The 19,051-nt window shown below is 41.2% G+C and overlaps 1 protein-coding gene across 1 annotated transcript in view; it reads right to left on the bottom strand.

Moving 5' to 3' along the window:
* Positions 1-19,051, bottom strand: part of COL21A1 (collagen type XXI alpha 1 chain) — a 4,597,064-nt gene that overhangs the window by 3,661,509 nt on the left and 916,504 nt on the right. The window contains exon 6 of the mRNA XM_044063368.1: positions 1,435-1,608. Coding sequence (XP_043919303.1) covers positions 1,435-1,608 — 174 coding nt within the window. The remainder of the gene's footprint in view (positions 1-1,434; positions 1,609-19,051) is intronic.

Here is a 19,051-nt window from a genome sequence, read left to right as displayed (position 1 = left end):
TTCCGAGGTACTTGGAAGTGAAGAATGTCTTTTCTTACTAGTGAAAGAAGAGGAGGATGACGAAGTGCTGGCTTCAGTTCTAGACTCAGAAATGGCCTCTTCAAAATCAGTTTTCAGAAGTCCCTTAAGTTTTAATTTGTTATCACATTCATTAAGAGTACGGGTAGAAAAGCCATGACAAATTCAGCAACTTTCTTGTAACTGGACTTTCCCTAAACAATAAACACAAAGGGTATGCCCGTCAGAATTGGGCATTTTACCCTGGCATTTCTGACACCTTTTAAATCCAGAGGTGCCTTTAGTGGATTTAAGTGGAGAAATTTGTTTTTCAGCCATAATGCAAATAGCCTCACACACAAATTTTAACAGAAAAGGATACAGAAACAGAGTTTTTTTTTAAGATAATAAGAAAAAAAGGTAGGAAATACCAACAATGGTAAGTAAAATATACCTTAAAAAGGTAAGGTATGTACCAACAATGGAACTTGAAGAAACTACCAACGGCAGTATAGAAAACATGAAAAATACACACACGCTAAGGAGAAGCTAAAACGAGAGAAGTGGGTAGACAGTAAGAGAGCTATTAGGAAGGGAAATAGGGAAATATCAAAGAGATTTTAAATAGGAAAAAAAACTTACTTAACAATAAGCCAAGGCTCGAGAGAATGTTGAAAACAACTGACACATGAAGCAGCAAACGAGATCTGAGGTATTTTGAGAGGAGCATTATGGGTAGAGACTAGCTCGAGAGTTTGGAAGGTGCAAACTGAACAAAGCCTAGTCGGTTCCGAGGCTCAGAACTGAGCCCACAGTCAAGGGCTGAGTGAAGACTGGACACATCAGATTCCACTTTTGCTAGGAATAACTTCCCTATGGATGGGCACAGATTTCTCGTTAAGCAGAGTAGCATTTCCTGCCCATTTGCCTAAGACAGACTGCCTCTCTCTCTCTCTTGCCCACCGAGCCCACTACAATAACCAGAGAGGATGCATCTACCTCCTGGTCCATGAAGCGTATGGACTACACCAGCAGGACCCAAAGAAAAAGATGAGTGGTCCACGGAACACACACAATCTTTTTGTAGAATCCTGATTACTCAGCTACTTAGACAGAAATGGCTAGGTACTGAGAATGCTCACTGTCAGCTGAAAAACTTTAGATGAGCAGCGTAATAAGCAGTATGCATCACAAAATAAATAACTTCAGTTCAATACAACACCAAGTACAGTGATTTCAGATCGATGTAACTTTCAGAAAATTCAGCTTTGGTCTCAGCAGGTTTAAGCAATAGTAAAGAATTCGAAGTAAGACATTTTTGAGGAAAAAAACAAACAAGATTCTAGACAGCCACCATATTCCTGCTAATTTCTGTATCAGGTAATGTAGCTTATAAAAGAAAGAAGTGAATACAATACTTATGCGGATTGTACTTACTGGAACTATATCTTCTCTTCCATAAAATCGTCCTATTTCAGTCTTTCCACTTATGTAAATACCTATGACAGGAGCTAATGGCTTTCTTTCAATTTTCTTGTCATCCAAATACAAAGTAGCATCTTCTTCTGTTACCAAAATTCGAATCTGATGCCACTCTTCATCAAAGAGTTTCTAGTAAAAAACAGAGAGGGATTAATAACACTAGTGATATAAGAAACACACACACACACACACCTTCAAATAATGATTTTTTTTTCTGTCACCCGAATAAGCATTATAGGCTTTTTATTGATTTGTTTTTGTTTCATGAAATGCAAATTAAACAAAATGTGCAAAGCTCTTTTCTGTTTTTCACTAATGACATTGTACTGTTAAACCTGATTATCATTATTTAAGTGGTTATCCCTACCACACATTGTATCTTTATGCAGGCATCAATGTCTTCAGCAGCAACCTAGCATTAAAATTACACTGAATTAAATAACAGATTTATAATATGAATACCTTATTCTGATTATCATGCTCTCTGAATGCATATGAAAATAAAGTAGCACAAAGCCACAAAGATACACGCGCACGCAGACACACACACACACACACACACACACACACACACACACACACAATATCCATGAGTGGAAAGGGCCAGGAATGGAAAAACCCTGCATTATTAGTGAAAAGATCTAGAAACATGAATTGTTTAGTGTATTCAAATCATACTTTGGGAACTTGCCTACCCGTCTTCTAATGATGGCAGCTTGAAATTTCCGAAGCCCTTTTCTGACTAGATCCTTTGCTTAAGCGTCATCTGCTATAGTGAGATCTTTCAGTCAGTCAGATTGTTGAACTGGTAGTTTACTTTGCCTTAATATTTTCTATATTTTTTTTAATTTTCTTATTACTGTTTGTGTTTCACGCATTAGATGACCATTTTATATATATATATATATATATATATATATATATATATATATATAGAGTTAAGACAGTTTAGTCTAGTGTTATAGTACTGATTTTTCCCATGGGTATTCAAAAACTTATGGGAAAGGAATCCTAGTAGTGAAAACTGACAATTTTTTTAATTTGTATAACATAATGAATACAGCAAATGAAAAACCTTTGAATAGGGTTTACATTTAAACATCTCCTGACTCCTCGGGGTTTAGCCTTCAAAAAGTTCCTGTTTTCATTTTGTTATTTTAATTTAAGTAAGGAAGTGCGTGGATTTTAAATTTTCAAATTCATCAGTTCAATACTACCTAATGTATGACATTCATTCTGTTTGCAAAAGAAAAGTAACCATATTAAATTAAAAGAAACAGAAAAATCAAAGAATTGAATCAAAAATACAGAAACTGGTAAAGCATGAATCTAAAGTAGATAAATCCAAGTTGATGGTCAAGTAGACTGAATTCTAGCAAGGAATGTACAAACATGAAATTTTGTATAGTAGGGAACAAAGTAGATGCATCAATATGTGTCATATGAGGTAAAAAGAAGTTATGTATACACCATAATGTTCCATCTTTGCCTTCATTCTTACCATGTCGGGTTCAGATCGGACCCTCGGATCCATCTCGGCCTTTATATTCAAGCTCGACGTCTTTTGCCAGCTTGTGGCTAAATCCTATCCCAGCAGGCACTATAACCTTCCCCAGATCTTGTTTGCTCTTGTAAAGAGTGAGTCATAGAAAAAGCCCATAGTCAATAGAAGAAGGTCAGAGATTCAGGTCCTCCAGTTGTATAGACTCGGTCTTTCAGGAGTCAAAAGGGTAGTGGGAAGGAGGGTGGGATGTAACAATGAAGGCGAAGATGGACAACACACATGGAACGTTATGTTGAGTACATAAATTCTTTATGTGATGTTGTCCTATCTCGTTTTTATTCTTAGCAGGTTGGGGTAGTGTCCCTAGCACTTATCTTGGGTGGCTCAAGGGAGAATATTCCTCAGAATCGTGGACCCAAAAGAGGCCCTATTCCTGAAGGCCAAATCGACTTTGTAATGAGTGATAAAGGTATGTGGTTTTCCCATCCTGCTGCTGCACAAATGGCATCAATTGGTATTCTAGCAAGAAACGCTTAAGATGGTGCAGTGGCTCTTGTAGAGTGGGCTTTAACTCTTCTGGGAAGATCCTGATTCTGAGACTTATAGATAAAAGTTATGCAATCTGAAAGCCATTTTGAAAGTGTCACCATGGAGACGGGAGAGCCATTCTTTGAATTTGAAAAGGAAATAAATAGTTGGTCAGATTTTCAAAAATTCTTAGCTCTGTGTAAATAAAAACATAATTGTCTATGCACATCTCATTGATGCAACATATATCCTGCCTTATTCTCATAATTTGGGAAGAAGACTGGCAGCTCTACTGTTTGGTTCAGATTTGACTCTGATGATACCTTGGGTAAAAAGGAAGGATTTGTTCGTAAGGACATTCTGTCCTTATGGAAAAGCAAGTATGGAGGTTTTACAGACAAGGCTTGCAACTCTGGCACTCTTGTAGGAGAGGTGATTGCTACTACTAGAATTGTTTTCCAGGTTAAAAATTTGAGTTTGCAAGATGATGCTGGTTCAAAAGAGGGAAGTATTAAACAAGATAAGACAAAATTTAAGGCCCGTGGAGTTTGAGGATCTTTGATAGGCAGTCTTAACAACAAGGTACATCTAAGAAAGGCTTTGCATAGCGTATGAGACATAATGTTTGAGCCTGATTCACCAAGATGGAAATTGGATATAGCTTCTAGCTGAACTCTAATGGTAGCTGCAGCTGCACCCGCACTGAAAAGTTTTGCTAGGAATTCTAAAATGGAATCGACTGGGGCAACAAAGGGATCAATGTGGTTATGAGAGGCCCATAAGGATAATCTTTTCCACTTGCTCTTATATATCTTTCTTGTTGAAGCCTTATGACAATAAATTAGGATGTGTTTAACTGAAGATAGGTTTGAAAACCTTACTATAGTTGGAATTGGAGCAGCCAAGTTGTCAGTTTGAGGGTCTGAAGGGATGGGTGGAACATTCCTGACACGAGTCAGAAGGTCTGGAACCAGGTCCACAATCCAAGGCTCCTCCTGAAGATGAGGCCACAGGAAGGAGAACTAAATTTGGCAAGGCCAGTATGGGGCGATGAGTATCAAGTCCCTTCCCAAGCAACTGGCTTTCTGAAGTACTTTGAGAATTAACAGGAAAGGAGGAAAAGTGGAGAGAATCTTTTCCACTATTTCTTGTTACAGGGACCACTCATGGTGCATCAGAATCACTCTGTTAAGTTTGTCCACTATCACTTTGGATTTCCCCGGGATGTGCGTTGCTATCAGAAAATATTGGGAGGAGGTTGCCCACTGCCATACTCTCAGGGCCTCTCGACAAAGGGGATAAGATCTGCTTCCTCCTTTTTTTGTTTATGTACCACACAATTGACATGTCTGTCCATATTGCAATAGTTCCCAGTGGAAGAGAGTCTTGGAATGCTTGCAATGCTAGAAGTGCTGCTCTCATCTCTAGGACATTGATGTGGAACTGACCCTTGTGATCCTGCCAGGTGCCGTGGACTGTCTTTCCCAGATAATGACCCCCCCCCCCCCATCTGAGAGGTGCCTGCAGTCACTGTGGCCAGTGGCTGGTGAGTACAAATGGTCGACCTAGAGTTACCAACGAAGGTCCTTCTTGCAAGTTTTTGTTAATAATATCTTGTGACACATTGATAGGTCTTGCATGTACCACTGAGTGGATAGCAACCACTGCAGAATTCTCATATGCAGACGTGCTAGTGGGATCAAAATTATTGCTGCTGCCATGATTCCCAGGAATCCTTGCTTGTACTTTCTTCTTTCCTAGAAGGTATGAAACTTGGTGTCTTAGAACTTGAATTCTTTCTGGAGGGAGTCTGGCTGTCATTTTTGTTGAGTCTAATTCTACCCCTATGACAACCACATTCTGAGAAGGCAGCAAGGCAGGTTTTTCGTAGTTTATTGTAATGCCTAGGTGAGAGCAAAGTTGTAAGGTTGTGTCTCTTGCTTGTATTAGTAGATGCCTGGTTGTGGAGGTTAGAAGCCAGTCATCTAAGCATGGAAACACCTGGAATCCTAGATGTCTCAAGTGAGCCTTGACTACTGCCATACATTTGGTGAACACTCTGTGGGCTGTAGTGAGGCCAAAGGGCAGAGCTTGAAACTGGTAATGACTGGCTCCCAGCCGAAAGAGCAGGTGTCTCCTGGATCGCCTGTCTATTTTTATGTGGTAGTACACATCCTGGAGATCTATAGAGCACATCCAATTGTCTTTTCCCAGGAATTGGAGTATTGACTGCAGTGTCACCATCTGGAACTTGATCATTTTTACTGATTTGTTTAGAATGCTGAGATCCAGAACTGGTTTCCAGTCCCGTTTTCTTTGGAACTAAAAATTATTTTGAGTAAGTTCTGAATCTTATTTGGTCTGCGGGGACGGTTTGAATGACTCTTTTGTCTAGTAACTTTTGAATTTCTACAGTTGCTTTTTCCTTTTGACTGGGTGGAACATCTGGAACCTTTTTTATCTTTGGAACGGGAAGGGAAAAGGGTATGATGTAACCTCTGGATATGATGCTTTGCACCCATTTGTCTTTTGTTATTTGTTGCCAGGCTTTGGGGTACAAACATAGCGACCCCCGACTGCCTCCAGAGTTGGACAGATGGGCCTCCCTTCAGGAGCGCTGAAAGGGCTTGCCAAAGAAAGAATCTCTATCACCCTGATTCTGCGGACCCCCTCTGCTGTGTGGTTGATGTCTTCCATTGCTACTTCCCTCCTGTCTCTGGGAGAAGTTTCAACACATGTCCTGAAAAGATCTCTGAGATTTTGGGAACCACATTTTATCATTTCCTTTCTGACTTTTGGGATAAGGTCCAGTAAGTATGGAAAAACTAACTCCTACAGCAGACACAGTCTTTCCTTCCTGCTCACACCTGGTAAGTGTGTCCTTGACTTTGGGCCTGAACAAGGACAAGCCACCAAACGGGGCATTCACAAAGGAAGATTTAAAGGGTTCCGCAAAGTCACACAAACACATCCAAGAATGTCTCCTTAAGGAAACTCCAAAACCTGCAACTCTACTTGCTCCATCTGCTGCATATAAGATGAGTCTCATGGAGGTGTTGACAACTGAATTTAAGGTAGAGATCTGAGAGGATACTTTATCTGTAACCTCTTCAGCCACTGAACCTTGGAGAGTAACTCCCAGCTCTTTTAGAAGGTCTCTCTGCAACCCTGTAAAATGGGTAAAATAGTTCAGCGATCTGAGTGAAAAAGTCGCTAAAGAAAAACATGCGCTTTCCATATCTGTCCGAGACTCCTTGTTCGGGGGATGGACAGCAAAAGATGTCTCTGAAAGTTCCTTTTTGGTGGCTGTTGCCACAACCATAACATCAACTGGGACACCCTAGGTAAGAAAAGCAGTGTCTGACAGGGATGTAATATATTTGTTTGGCCTCCTAGGAACAGGTTCAACTGAGTCTGGGGACTCCCACACCTTTCTAGAAACGAAGTCCATAAGTTCATCGAAAGGCAGAGACACCCAAGAGGTGGAAGGGAGAGATCCAAAAGCCTTCGTAAACAGACTCCTCAGCAGAAAGGTTGGTAGACTTCCAGCCGCCTCCCTGTTTTAACATTTCTAGGATGTCTCCAAAGGAGACATCATCAGGAGATGACCGTGGGGATTCTTCAGCTTCATCGAGGTCTATATCTGAAGTGATGGACTCCTCTGGGGAGTCTAGGTGCTTCCTCTTGCATAACCTCTTCTGAGGGATCTCGTCAGAGGGGAGGTGTCAGAAGAGTGGGGGGTACCCTGTGGGGCATCTTGAGTTCTAGGATCTCTGCATCCCTGTAGATGCAGGGGTATAGAGGCGGACACCTGGGCCTTTGGGGGGGGGGACATCCAGAGATGACAGCAGAGCCATCTGTGGAGACAGCACTCCCCTCATAACCTCGAATGCCCCTGTCCCTTGGTCCTAGGAAATCCATGGATCCCAAGAAACCCAGAGACTCCCCCCCCCCCCGGAACCAAAGATGATGAGCCCAAGGTTGAGGTAGGTGCCGAGCTCAACCATGCAGAGGCCCCACGAGGCATAGTCGGATCCGACAACTGTGCGATCCAACTCACCTCCCTGGACCTGAATAGAGAGAGTCAGTTCCTAGACTCCTCAAGTTCCGATTGGGCTGAGGAAGTTGGAGCCATGGACAGATCCATAGATCCCATAGTAGGTCTCAGATCCGACGGTTCCACTACAATCAGCTCTGGATCTTCTAACTCCGAAGCCAGGGCTTGGATCGGAGGAGGAATCAGAACAGAAAAGGTGGATGTGGTAGGATCTGAAGCCGTGGGGGGCGGATCCAACAATAATTTAGCCAGCGCCAGAGGCCTCAGCAGCCCCTGTACCACCCGATCCACATCATCAGAAAGACTCCTGGAAGACCATGTCGAAGTGGTAGGGGACTTGGACCTTTGTAGTATAGGTGACTTGAGAGTGGGGGAGAACGACTTCAAGGTAGGAGACTGGCTTTGAAATTCACACTCAATTGGCACCGAGGTAGATGGTGTCAGAGCAGATGTACTTTTATCAGATCCAATAAGCTTTGGATCTGGAGCGGATATTTTTGCCAACTTTTTAGATGGTTCCGATAAGGCAGAAGAGGAGGATCTCTTCCCAGACCTGTCAGATTTATCAGACTTGTCAGATTTAGCTGCTGAAGACTTGTTCTTTTTAAATTAACCTGGACCTTCTTCTAAAGCCTCTGAGAAAGGGTTTTCAATATTCCTTTTAATATCAATTTGTTTTCCTCTCTAGGAGCGCTCTTTGATTGAAAGCATGACAATCTGACCAAGACTCCTGGAGATTGATGGCCCTAAGACAATAGACACAAAGAGTGTGTCTATCACTTAAGGGCATCTTTTTACCACAGGCTTCACATTTTTTGAAGCTTAAAGGTTCGAATTCTTACTAGACACCTTTTGCAGCAAAAAACAAGGAAGTAATGTCAGAACAGAAAATAACTTTTTTTTTTTTTTTTTTTTAACTACAGCCTATAAAGTAAAAAGGGTCAAATTATAGTAAGAAGAAATAGAGAAAGAGGGAGGCACAGCCCTCTAACTTAAATGAACTATGCCCAGGAGACAGAAAAAGGGGTAAGGAAAGCCCTCTAACTTAAATGGTCTAAGAATAAAACAGTTCTCTAACTAAAACAAACTGTTTTTGAGGTGTTAGGAAAGAAGAAAAAAGAAGCCAGGAAGGGATACCAAGGCCAAAATGAAGATGATGGCCGACAGCAAAATACACAGCCACAAAAAAACGGAAAAGGATTACATACTAAGCAATAACCTCAAAAAGCTAAATAACAAGCAAAAAATTCACTTTCCTAAAGTCAGAACAACAATAAAGGAAATACTTAGCCAGAGCTAGCAAATGAGCACCCGATCTTGTTTAGTGGCAAATGATATATTGGGAAGGTTATAGTGCATGCTGGGATAGGGTTTAGCCATGAGCTGGCAGAAGACCTTGTGCTTGAATATAACGGCTGAGACGGATCTGAGGATCGGATCTGAGCCTGACCTGGTAAGAATGAAGGCGAGATAGGACAACATCATATTCTATGTTTTGTTCAAAGCAGGCATCAGTCCTCCTTTCATCGCAAAGAGTACACTGAACACCCATGTCAGAAACTCTGTAAAAGAAGGGGGACAATATATCTGTATATCTCTCTCTCTGCATATAGATATATATATATATATATATATACATATATATATATATATATGCACACACACACACACACACACACACACACACACACACACACACACACACACACACACACACACACACACACACACACACACACATCTCAACAGTTGCACCACCATCAGCTTGAAAAAAGGCTTTATCAAAGTCTCAAGGGATTGGGTAATACACTGAAATAAATAAATAAATAAATTTAATTAATTAATTAATTAATTAATTAATTAATTAATTAAAAAACAGAATATAAAATATAGAAGTCAAGCAGTGTACATTTGCAAAAGAAGTACTAAGTACAGTAAATAAATAATTAGTGATCATGTTATCGAACAGGACCATGGGGATTTAATATTAATAAAATATCACTCAGACATGGTAGGATCAAACCCGTATCTACAGTTTTTGCAGGCGCTATACAGCAGCACTATACTAGCGGGCCACTGTTGAAGTGCTATCACAATTATGTATATCGACTGCAGTGTTGCTTACTCTTTAGGGTGGATAGGCGTAGATAATTTTTTTTCTTTTCATTTTGCAAAGTCAGTGATGTAGATGTTTGGCATACTCTAATGACAGAAAGCAGATCAACAATGACTACTTCGATCTAAACTTATGAAGACATTACAGAAATAGGAGCAAGAGAGACAACATCTTAGCCCAATAATTCTGTATAAGGTAGCAAATACCTTTTTTTGCACAAGAAAACAACAGAGTTAATTAATTAGCACCTATGTGGTGTGCAATGTCACACACTTAGCAACCTATACACATCCTTGCATTCCAGAGCAGTTTCTGAAAAATCAACTGAAAATGAATACAATAAACAAATGCAGTCATTCTGCCCTGCAAGGATGACTGGATGTACTCAGTCGATCTTCAGGACATGTACTATCACATTAAAATGAACAGATGCTCCTGAAGATTCCTGCACTTCCAGCTGGGAGCCAGTCACTATCAATTCAGAGCCTTGCCCTTTGGTCTTGCTACAGTCCCCAGGGTGTTTACCAGGTGTATGGCAGTAGTAGTAGCACACCTGAGGCGGCAGGGATTCTGAGTGTTTCCACATTTTGATGACTGGCTCCACATAGCCATCAGGGTGCCCATGTCAACCCTGGAAAGGTCCCTGGGATTTATGGAACCACATTTTCTTATCTCCTCTTTGATTTTGGGGAAAGGATCACTGGGGGTAGAAAAGTGAATCCCTATGGCAGAATGGGCCTTCCCACCCTCTTCACTCTAGGAAACATTTCATTCACAGAAGGGTCAAACAGACGCATTCCATCAAAGGGAGCACTGATGAAAGAAGACATGAAAGGCTCAGCAAAGTCACATAACCACATCCAGGCATGTCTTCTAACAGCTATGCCTAAAATGGCCACCCATGAAGTATCCTCTGCAGCACTTTTATTAACTTAATGGACACATTTGAAATGGACAAAAGAGTGGCCAGCTGTGAAGAAGACCTTTTGTAGTCTTCTACAGACATGGACTCTAAGAGGGATTTGGAGAGTTCCTTGGTCAAATCCCTCTGTAATATTGTGAAGCCCACTAAATAATTCAGGGACCTCAAGGCAAAGGTCGCTGAAGCAAATATACACTTTCTAAACTTGCCCAATGCCCTGGACTCTCTATTACTCTAATAGGGGGATGAATAGACGAACTCTGCTCCATTAGCTCCTTTTTCCTAGCTGTCCCCACAACTACAGCATCAACAGGGACTCCTGTTTTTGTTTTTATTATCAGTAGATTAGAAAAAAATTATGAACAATAGTAAAGAGAATATCCTATAAAGGGTAGAAAAAAGAGAAAAGAGGAAGTAGTACTAACAATTGTACGTTAAAAGATACCAGGTGGTAGAAAATAAGAAGGGAAATGTACCCTAAGGGAAGATAAAAATCAAAGAAAAACTCGACTGACAGTAGAGGGAGGACCAAATAGAGAACTTACGAAAAATGTACAAAATAGCTATTACTCACAAGTCAGAAGACTATACCAAGTTTAGCTCTTTAAGCAGGATCTGCAGTCGTGCGAGATGGAGGCAAACAAGATCTAAGGTATTTGTGACTGAGTGGGGCATTATGGGTAGAGAGAGCACCTCGAGAGTTGGATCCAAAGTCCAGTGAATGCAGCCGAGTCGGATCTGAGGTCAAACTTGGTACCCATAAATTGAGGAAGAATGAAAAGGACAACATCACATTTGTTTATTTTCATAATTACTAACAAACAAGCAAGATCTTGCATATAGTGAGATTTAAATGGGCATTGGCAATGAATTTTCTTGTCTCTCACCATGGCATTCCGCACTATATTCCTCAATACCATGTAGGTTTCTCAGTTATGAAAAGATGAACATAAATATGAAAATATGAATTATAAGTGGCATGGATCAGAAATATGGATATGTAATATGAACTTGGCAGGGTGTGAAATGATTTAGCAAAGTGGTGGGAATTGTCTCTTTGCAAGGAAATGCAAAGTAATACAGCTTATAACAAAATCTTAATGTCTCAATAACTGGAGAACAAAGTGAGATATTAATAACAAAAAATATGCATCAGGGCAGTGGCAAAACAGCTCTGAAAGTTAAGTTCCTAGCCTTAACACACAACATTTTTTCACAGTGTAGTACAAATGATTCCAGATTCAAACAATTATTACTATTTCATAAGCTCAAAACACAGGGTTCAAACAAACACTGGCATAATGGTTATAAGGTGTTTACTTCACAGATGCAAGGTACATGGCTTGATGCTCAATCACACAGGCTTTACAATACTTAATACCTATCTTCCAAAAGCATTAGCAGTATGGAAGATACAAATTAAATGCATTTAAAATAATCAGAAATTCAGAGCTCTGTATTACAGATAATGTATTATTAAAAATCTGGGCTACTAAAACTAGGTACAACTATTCACTCACTAGAATGGAGGAGTAATGGGGCTACATTTTAGTGTTTTGCTGTATTAAGAGTAATACTGCATCCTAAAGGTAGCCAACAAAACATGAGGGCATAGTGGAGGGGTAGACACAATGCTCCCTCTTGGTAAGAGTGGCTGAGGGGAGTTCTTCATGAAGAAAAAATGATCTTTTTTCGAAAGGGTTTTCTACTGAGATGGGATCAGTGGTACAGTCGAAGGTCAGGAATTCAAATCTATAAGCACTAAATGGAGGTTGTTTACTTACTATAAAGTTAGACCTTCATTATCCCACACTGTCCATCTGGACTGATGGGTTATACATCTTTACAGCAGATCCGCGTTGGCAGCTACTTCAGCGCACTCTAAAGCTTGATTTCCTGCTTTCACCCACAATGAACTTATGTCCTCTCAATCCCTCAGATCATGTTTATCTCCTGCAAAGTGATATGCTGGAGACAGGAAGATTAAGAGGAAAATGACTGCAGTACAGTAGAGAGTCGATTATGCAAACTAATTGGGACCTAGGGTAGTTTGGGTAATCAAATTGTTTGGATAATCAAACATATAATTGAACCGGATAAAAAAAACTTCTAAAATCTTGTTTTTTTCTGCACACAGGACTACACTTTTCAACCATTCAGCGATTCCAGTGGACAACAAAGAATGTTTTTCAGACACGAGCTGGCTACAAGCTCAAAAAACATGCTCAAGCAAATACGTATAATGTTTACATATTCAGACTTTATGATTTTTCCTACCCAAAAACTTTGGAAGGCTGGTTCTGATAATTGACGGTTCTGATAATTGACGTTTGGATAATCGACTCTCTTCTGTATAGGATTCAGGCTTAGGTTTACCAGTTCTGTCCAGAAGCTGTGAAGTGACAGTTTGGAAGGGGATAGTGAGCAAGATGTCAAGGTCAATGGAGTGGGATAATGAAGTTCCAGCATCATGGTAAGTACACAACGTGTGTATCTTAGGTTATCCTCTCTGTCCACCTCTAATGATGGAACACAATTTTCAGCTACTTTATATTCCTGGGTGGCACCATGACAGGACACCCCTGAGGTTGTGGAGCCAAAGGACGATCTGGATCTGGAAATCATATCTAGCTTGTACTGCTTGATAAAAATATGCATAGTTGACTATGTTACTGCAGCACATATATCATCAATCAAGAAAGTTTTGAAAAAGGCCATGGAAGTTACTATGGACTGTGTAGAATGCACCTTATATTTTGACAGCAGAGCTTTGTAAGGCAGTCTGACAGCCATCTGAACAAAGTAATCTTAGAAACCTTGGAAAACAGCTGAGAGGAGAAGTGGGGGAAAAAGTTATTATTTACTGCAGACTGTAATGTAGGTAAAAATGTAGCTGTATATTAACATCCAAGAAGTGAAGCAAAAACTTGTCTCAACTGGTTGTTGTTGTTGTGTCTTTTGGCTTTTCCCGGTTAGGGGTTGCCACAGCGGAACCCCGGTCTGCTAATGATTGGCAGTAGATTTTTACGTGCCGAGTCGCCGGCCCTGACGCACAACCTTCAACGAAGGAACGCCCATTCATGCATGTCTCCACACAGAAGACGCTCTAGCTGAGAATCAAACAGGACAACGTTTTACTGTGAGGCGACAACGTTACCGCAGCACCACCACTGGTATGATTAGAAAAAAACAATGAATGTAAATATTCTGATTCAAGGCTGATTCTGACGTAATCTTAGACCAAAAGGATGGGACAGTTCTGAGAGAAACTCTTGTTGTTGTATGAGAGTCTACAGTAGGCAGCATGCAATTCAAAAATTCTTCTGGAAGACGTAATAGTGAACAGGAATACGATTTTCTAGCCGAGGTATATTAAGCTGCAGGAAGAAACAAGTTCAAAAAGGATTTGAGTAAGGGCCTCTAACACTAAACTTAAGTCTGATAGAGAAGAGGGATCTTTAATGGGCGTCTCAAAAGAAAGGTCCACTTAAGGAAGGCTTCACAAACCTTTTAAGAGGACAAAGATGCAGAATTGAAGCTTTGGTGAAAGTTGGATATGGCAGCCAAATGAATTTGAAACTGGAATTACAAAAACCAGAGTCAAGTAAGATAGTAAGAAACTTTAAGACTGAAGGAAGTGGAGATGAAAAGCATCCAGACCTTGCATTTCTACCCAAAAATAAAATCTTCTCCATTTACTTTTATATATCTTTTTAGTTGTGTCCTTCACACAGGCAGAAAGAATTTAATTGACTGTGGAGGAAAAGGACAAATCTTTGGTCATCAGTGAAACTGGAGAAAAAAATGCAATCAGCAATAGAGAAAATATGCACAGTTGAGGCTTCCTGGACAAGTGAGACAGCAAATCTGTACAGGGATTGACCAGCCAGGATTATTTCCCAAATGTATCTGTGCCACCGGATTTGAATGATGTTATCAATATTAAGTGCTCTCTAAAAAGGAGAGCGTTGGATAGATAGTGAAGTTTTTTTTTAAATAGTTTTGATTAGTTTTAAATACTTGTTTTATAACTTTTTTTTCAAACTATTTTTATTCTAGTTGTGCTACAATTTTGTGGCATTCTCATGGTTTGTGCAGGTGTGCAGGTATTCCGTGTAATTACTGCCTGTCACTTTAAACTGCTTAGTCTTTCCTTTCCCTGTCATTAGCTCATTGTGTTTTCTGTTTCATGTGACCTTACTGGTCTTTTTAAGCTGAGTACGTGTTCTGTTGTATATATCTGAAGAAGTCTTAACTGTAAGACAAAAGTGCTTATATTTTCTGGTAAAGTTGTGTATATTTTAAAAAAAATCTGCTGTTCTGTCATCCTGGTTGCTGCTGGTGAAGTGCAGTTTGGCTGGTTTTGTTTTAACTACTGGTTTTGTTTTCCTATGTATAAGAAGAGGCCATTGGTAGGTGAACAATGGGGGCAATGAGGATCATCTCGGCTTTGTATTGTCTTACTTTCTTTATGAACTTGCTCCTCATTAGGGGTAACAAAGGAAAAGCATACAAGAGGCTCGGGGGCCCAATGTGGACCAGGACATCTCTTGGTGACTATTCCTGTGGAGGGATAAAGGCAAAAGACCTTGCTGCATTTGTCATTTACATAGGATGCAAAAAGGACACTGCAAGGCTGGCCCCAGTGAATGAATATTAAACATGTCACTGTAGGACTAAGGGACCACTCATGAGGCATCAGAAATGCTCTGCTCAATTTGTCTGCTAGTACACTGGACAACCCCAGGGTGTGTGTTGCTATCATAAAGCACTGTACAGCAATTGCCCATTGCCAGACTCTCGTGGCCTCTCGATACAGGATATAAGAATGTGTTCCCCCTTCCTTGCTGATGTACCATACCACTGCCATGTTGTCCATCTATATGGAAATCACACCCTTGGGGAGAATATCTTGAAATGACTGCAGTGCTAGAAGGAATGCTCAAAACTCCAAGAACTGATGTGTAGATTGACCTCTTGTGATGACCATGTACCATGAATCATTCTCCCTTTGAAATACCCCCACCACCCTAGAAGGGAGATGTCCATGGTCACTGTTATAATTGATGATCCCAAGTGAAAAGGGTGACCCTCAGTTACAGCCAGGGATGTTATTCACCAACCAACGTGTTGTTTTGCAGACCTCCATAATTCAGATTTTTGAATGTAAAGGGTGATCGGAATGAGACCACTGTTCTTCTAAGGATCACTGCAGTACCCTTATGTAGTATCTGGCTAAAGGGACCACTAGTATTGTTGATGCCATGAGGCCTAAAGATGCAGAACTAACCTCACTAGAGGTAATGGCTGATGTACTTGTAATGCTGTGAGACAAAATGACAGAACTCAGGGCTGGGGAAGACTGACTATTTGCATGGTGTCTAGGTGGCACACTGTAAACTCTATACTCTGTGTTGGAGTTGGTCGAAATTTTGGTAGATTTACAATTATTCCTAAGACCACTAATAACTGGAGTACCTGGTCCAGGTGATGCAACAGTAAATGCTTGGAGGTAGCAGTAAATAGCCAATCACCAAGGTATGGAAATATTTGGATCCCTAGCAGAAGAAATACTCCCATTATCTTGGTGAACACCCTGATGGCTGTGGTTAGACCAAATGTTGGTGGCCAAAATTGGTACTGATTGAATCTCAGCTAGAAATGGAGAAATCTCCTGGATTGTTTTGCTATTTTGACATGATAGTAGCCATCCTGGAGATCTATGGAGTACATCCAATCATCCTTTCTCAGTAGAGGTAAAATGGGCGGAACTGTGACTATCTGGAATTTTGGCAGTTTCACAAACAGGATTAGGTGATGGAGATCCAAAATGGGTCTGAGGTCTCTCATTTTGTTTGGTACTAAAAAGAACCTGGAATAGACTCTGCAGGTCTAGCTGATCATGGGGGACCAGTTGGATGACTTTTTTCTAGAAGCTTTGAAATTTCTTTGGCTAAGTCTCACTGACTGGGTGGAACATCGGGTGCTTTCTTATTTTTGAGAGGTGGAAAGGAAAAGGGAATTGAATAGCCTCTGGATATTATCTTTAGCACTCAGAAATATATTGTTATTCTTTGCCAGGCTTGAGGATGGAAAGATAGGCAAGCCACCCCCCCCCCCGCCAACTGCCTCCAGAGTACAGCAGTCAGGCAACTGTTCAGAAGTGCTGAAAAGCTTTCTCAGTAAAGGGACCATAAAAGACTTGGTTGTGTGATCTGCGTCTGCCTCTAGGGCATCATCCATTAGGAATGCCTCCCACCTCTGCCACCAGAAGGTCTATCACCTTGGGAGTTGTGTAAAATATGCTGTGATTAGAGGAACCACATCTTTTTCTCTGATCTCTGGTTCCTAGACTGCAATCTTTGTGAGGTAGAAGTGTACTCCCACTGGAGAGAGAGTCTTACCATCTTGTTGACTCCCAGTGAGCGTGTCTTTAACTTTAGGTCCAAAAAAGGTGAAACCATCATAAGGGCCATTTATAAAGGTTGAATTAAAGCCTTCCATAAAGACAAAAAGGCTCAACCAGGCATGGCAGCACATGGAGATGCCAGTGCCTGCTGCTTTGGCCATGCCATCAGCTGCATTAGAGAGCAAACACATGGCCACATTTGAGGGGGACTGCTGAATGAAAGCTGGGAGTCCACTGTTTTCTGAACATCTGCAGGTAATACCCCCGAGAGGGATTTGGTGATCTCTTTGGTCAAGTCTCTCTGGAATCTTGTTAATTTAACCAAATATTTCAAAGATCTAAGGGCGAAAGTTGATGATACATAGGCCTGCATCCTACATCTGTCCATTACCACAGATTCTCTGTTAGTAGGATGAACAGATGGAGTTTCTTCCAATAGTTTTTTTTCTGGTGGCTGCTGCTACCACCACAGCATCTACTGATGGACCCTTACTCCAGTGTTTCCTGTCCTTAGGTGCAGCTAAGATGCACTCTGATTTTTTAGGGATGGGCTCCATCACATCAGGGTCCTGCCATGCCCATTGAGCCATAAGGCCGCCAAGAGGGTCAATGGGAGCTACCACCCAGAATGATATTTATCCTAAACCAAAGGCTTCCAAGAAGACTGACTCATCAAAGAGTATTGGGACAACCAACCCCCTCTCTGCTTCATTAATTCAAGGATATCACTGAAGGGAATGTCTACAGACAAGAAGTGAGGAGAACCCCTTCCCTTCCTCTAAGTCAATGCTTCCATTTGCATGTCCATTTGATGGGGAAACCTTCTGAGGGAGCAACAGAAGGTTCAGAATCAGATGGGGAAATGATAATCAGATTTCCTCAGAAGACTGGTTGTCACTGTTCAACAAGATGATGAGGACAGGAAGCAGACTTGAGTGGGTTTGGGTGGAGACGAGCTGGATGAAGTCACCTTCTCTCTGGAATTTGCCAAGACCCTTTCAAAGGCCTCAAAAGCCAATGCTGCTATTGAGACCACCCTCCAATCTGAGGAAGGAAGTTAACCCTCACCACTGATGACAGCTGGGCCCAAAGCCAATCTCAGACCTGAGATGTCTACAGCCAAAGCCCAGAGTGGGAGGGACAGCTCTGAAAATCTGGGTGTCAACTCACCCCCCCCCAGAACCAATGCTTTGGTTCCAAGTCTCATCCTGATCCAAAGGCATCAATGTTGAGAGAGAGGGAAGCAGTCAGCATCGATGTTGTGAGTAACTCCAGTGCCGACAAAGGTGCTGTGGTTCCAGTCAGATCCAATAACACCAGACCAAAAGGGTGAGTTGGTATGGATTCCCCCCTCCCAGGGGTGGTAAGATGGCCTGAACTCGGTACCTTTCCATGGGATGGTATGGAGATAACCTCAAGATAGATTTGCATACTCAAAAACTTCCTCATTATCCAATGGGCATCAAGTTCCATGAGCCTTTGAGATGACCAAGTGAATGATACTACTGAAAGTGGCCAGGAGTATCTTTTTTCCTGGAGGATAGGGAAATGTAATATAGGATTCACTGGTCTCAGTGAGTATCTGGCTCATGGAGAATGTTCATAGGTTTGTACTAGGCTAACTGCCTTTGTGGGCCATTTTAAGCCTAGCCAAATACCTCATGTAAGAAATCAACCATACATCGTGGGTCTTTAAGGTAAACACCTTAACTGCTATACTGAATGGGCCTGAGAAGTTGTTGATCTTCAAGCTGGCTTTGGATCAGCACAGAGTAAAGCTGTCGGTTCTACTGACAGTTTTTTAGCAGATTTAGTGGGTGAATTGTTCCCCTCTTTTTCCCTCTTAACCTTAATGCAATCTTTTTCTTTTTCTTGCCCCGTAGATTTAGGTTGATCATTTTTAGGGGAGGAAGTTGATGTGGTATCCCCTGCCTATGCTGGAAGGAGCCCCTTTAAAATAAGTTTATCCCTTCTGGTCTTGAGGGCTCCTGCACTAAAAGTCATACAGGAGTGACAGTCCACATGCAGATGTGTGG

Source organism: Protopterus annectens, chromosome 2.part1 (assembly GCF_019279795.1).
Source record: "Protopterus annectens isolate FY-2018-M chromosome 2.part1, PAN1.0, whole genome shotgun sequence".
NCBI lineage: Eukaryota > Metazoa > Chordata > Ceratodontiformes > Protopteridae > Protopterus > Protopterus annectens.
Note: the sequence above shows the minus strand (reverse complement) of the source record. Positions and strands in the feature narration are given on the sequence as shown.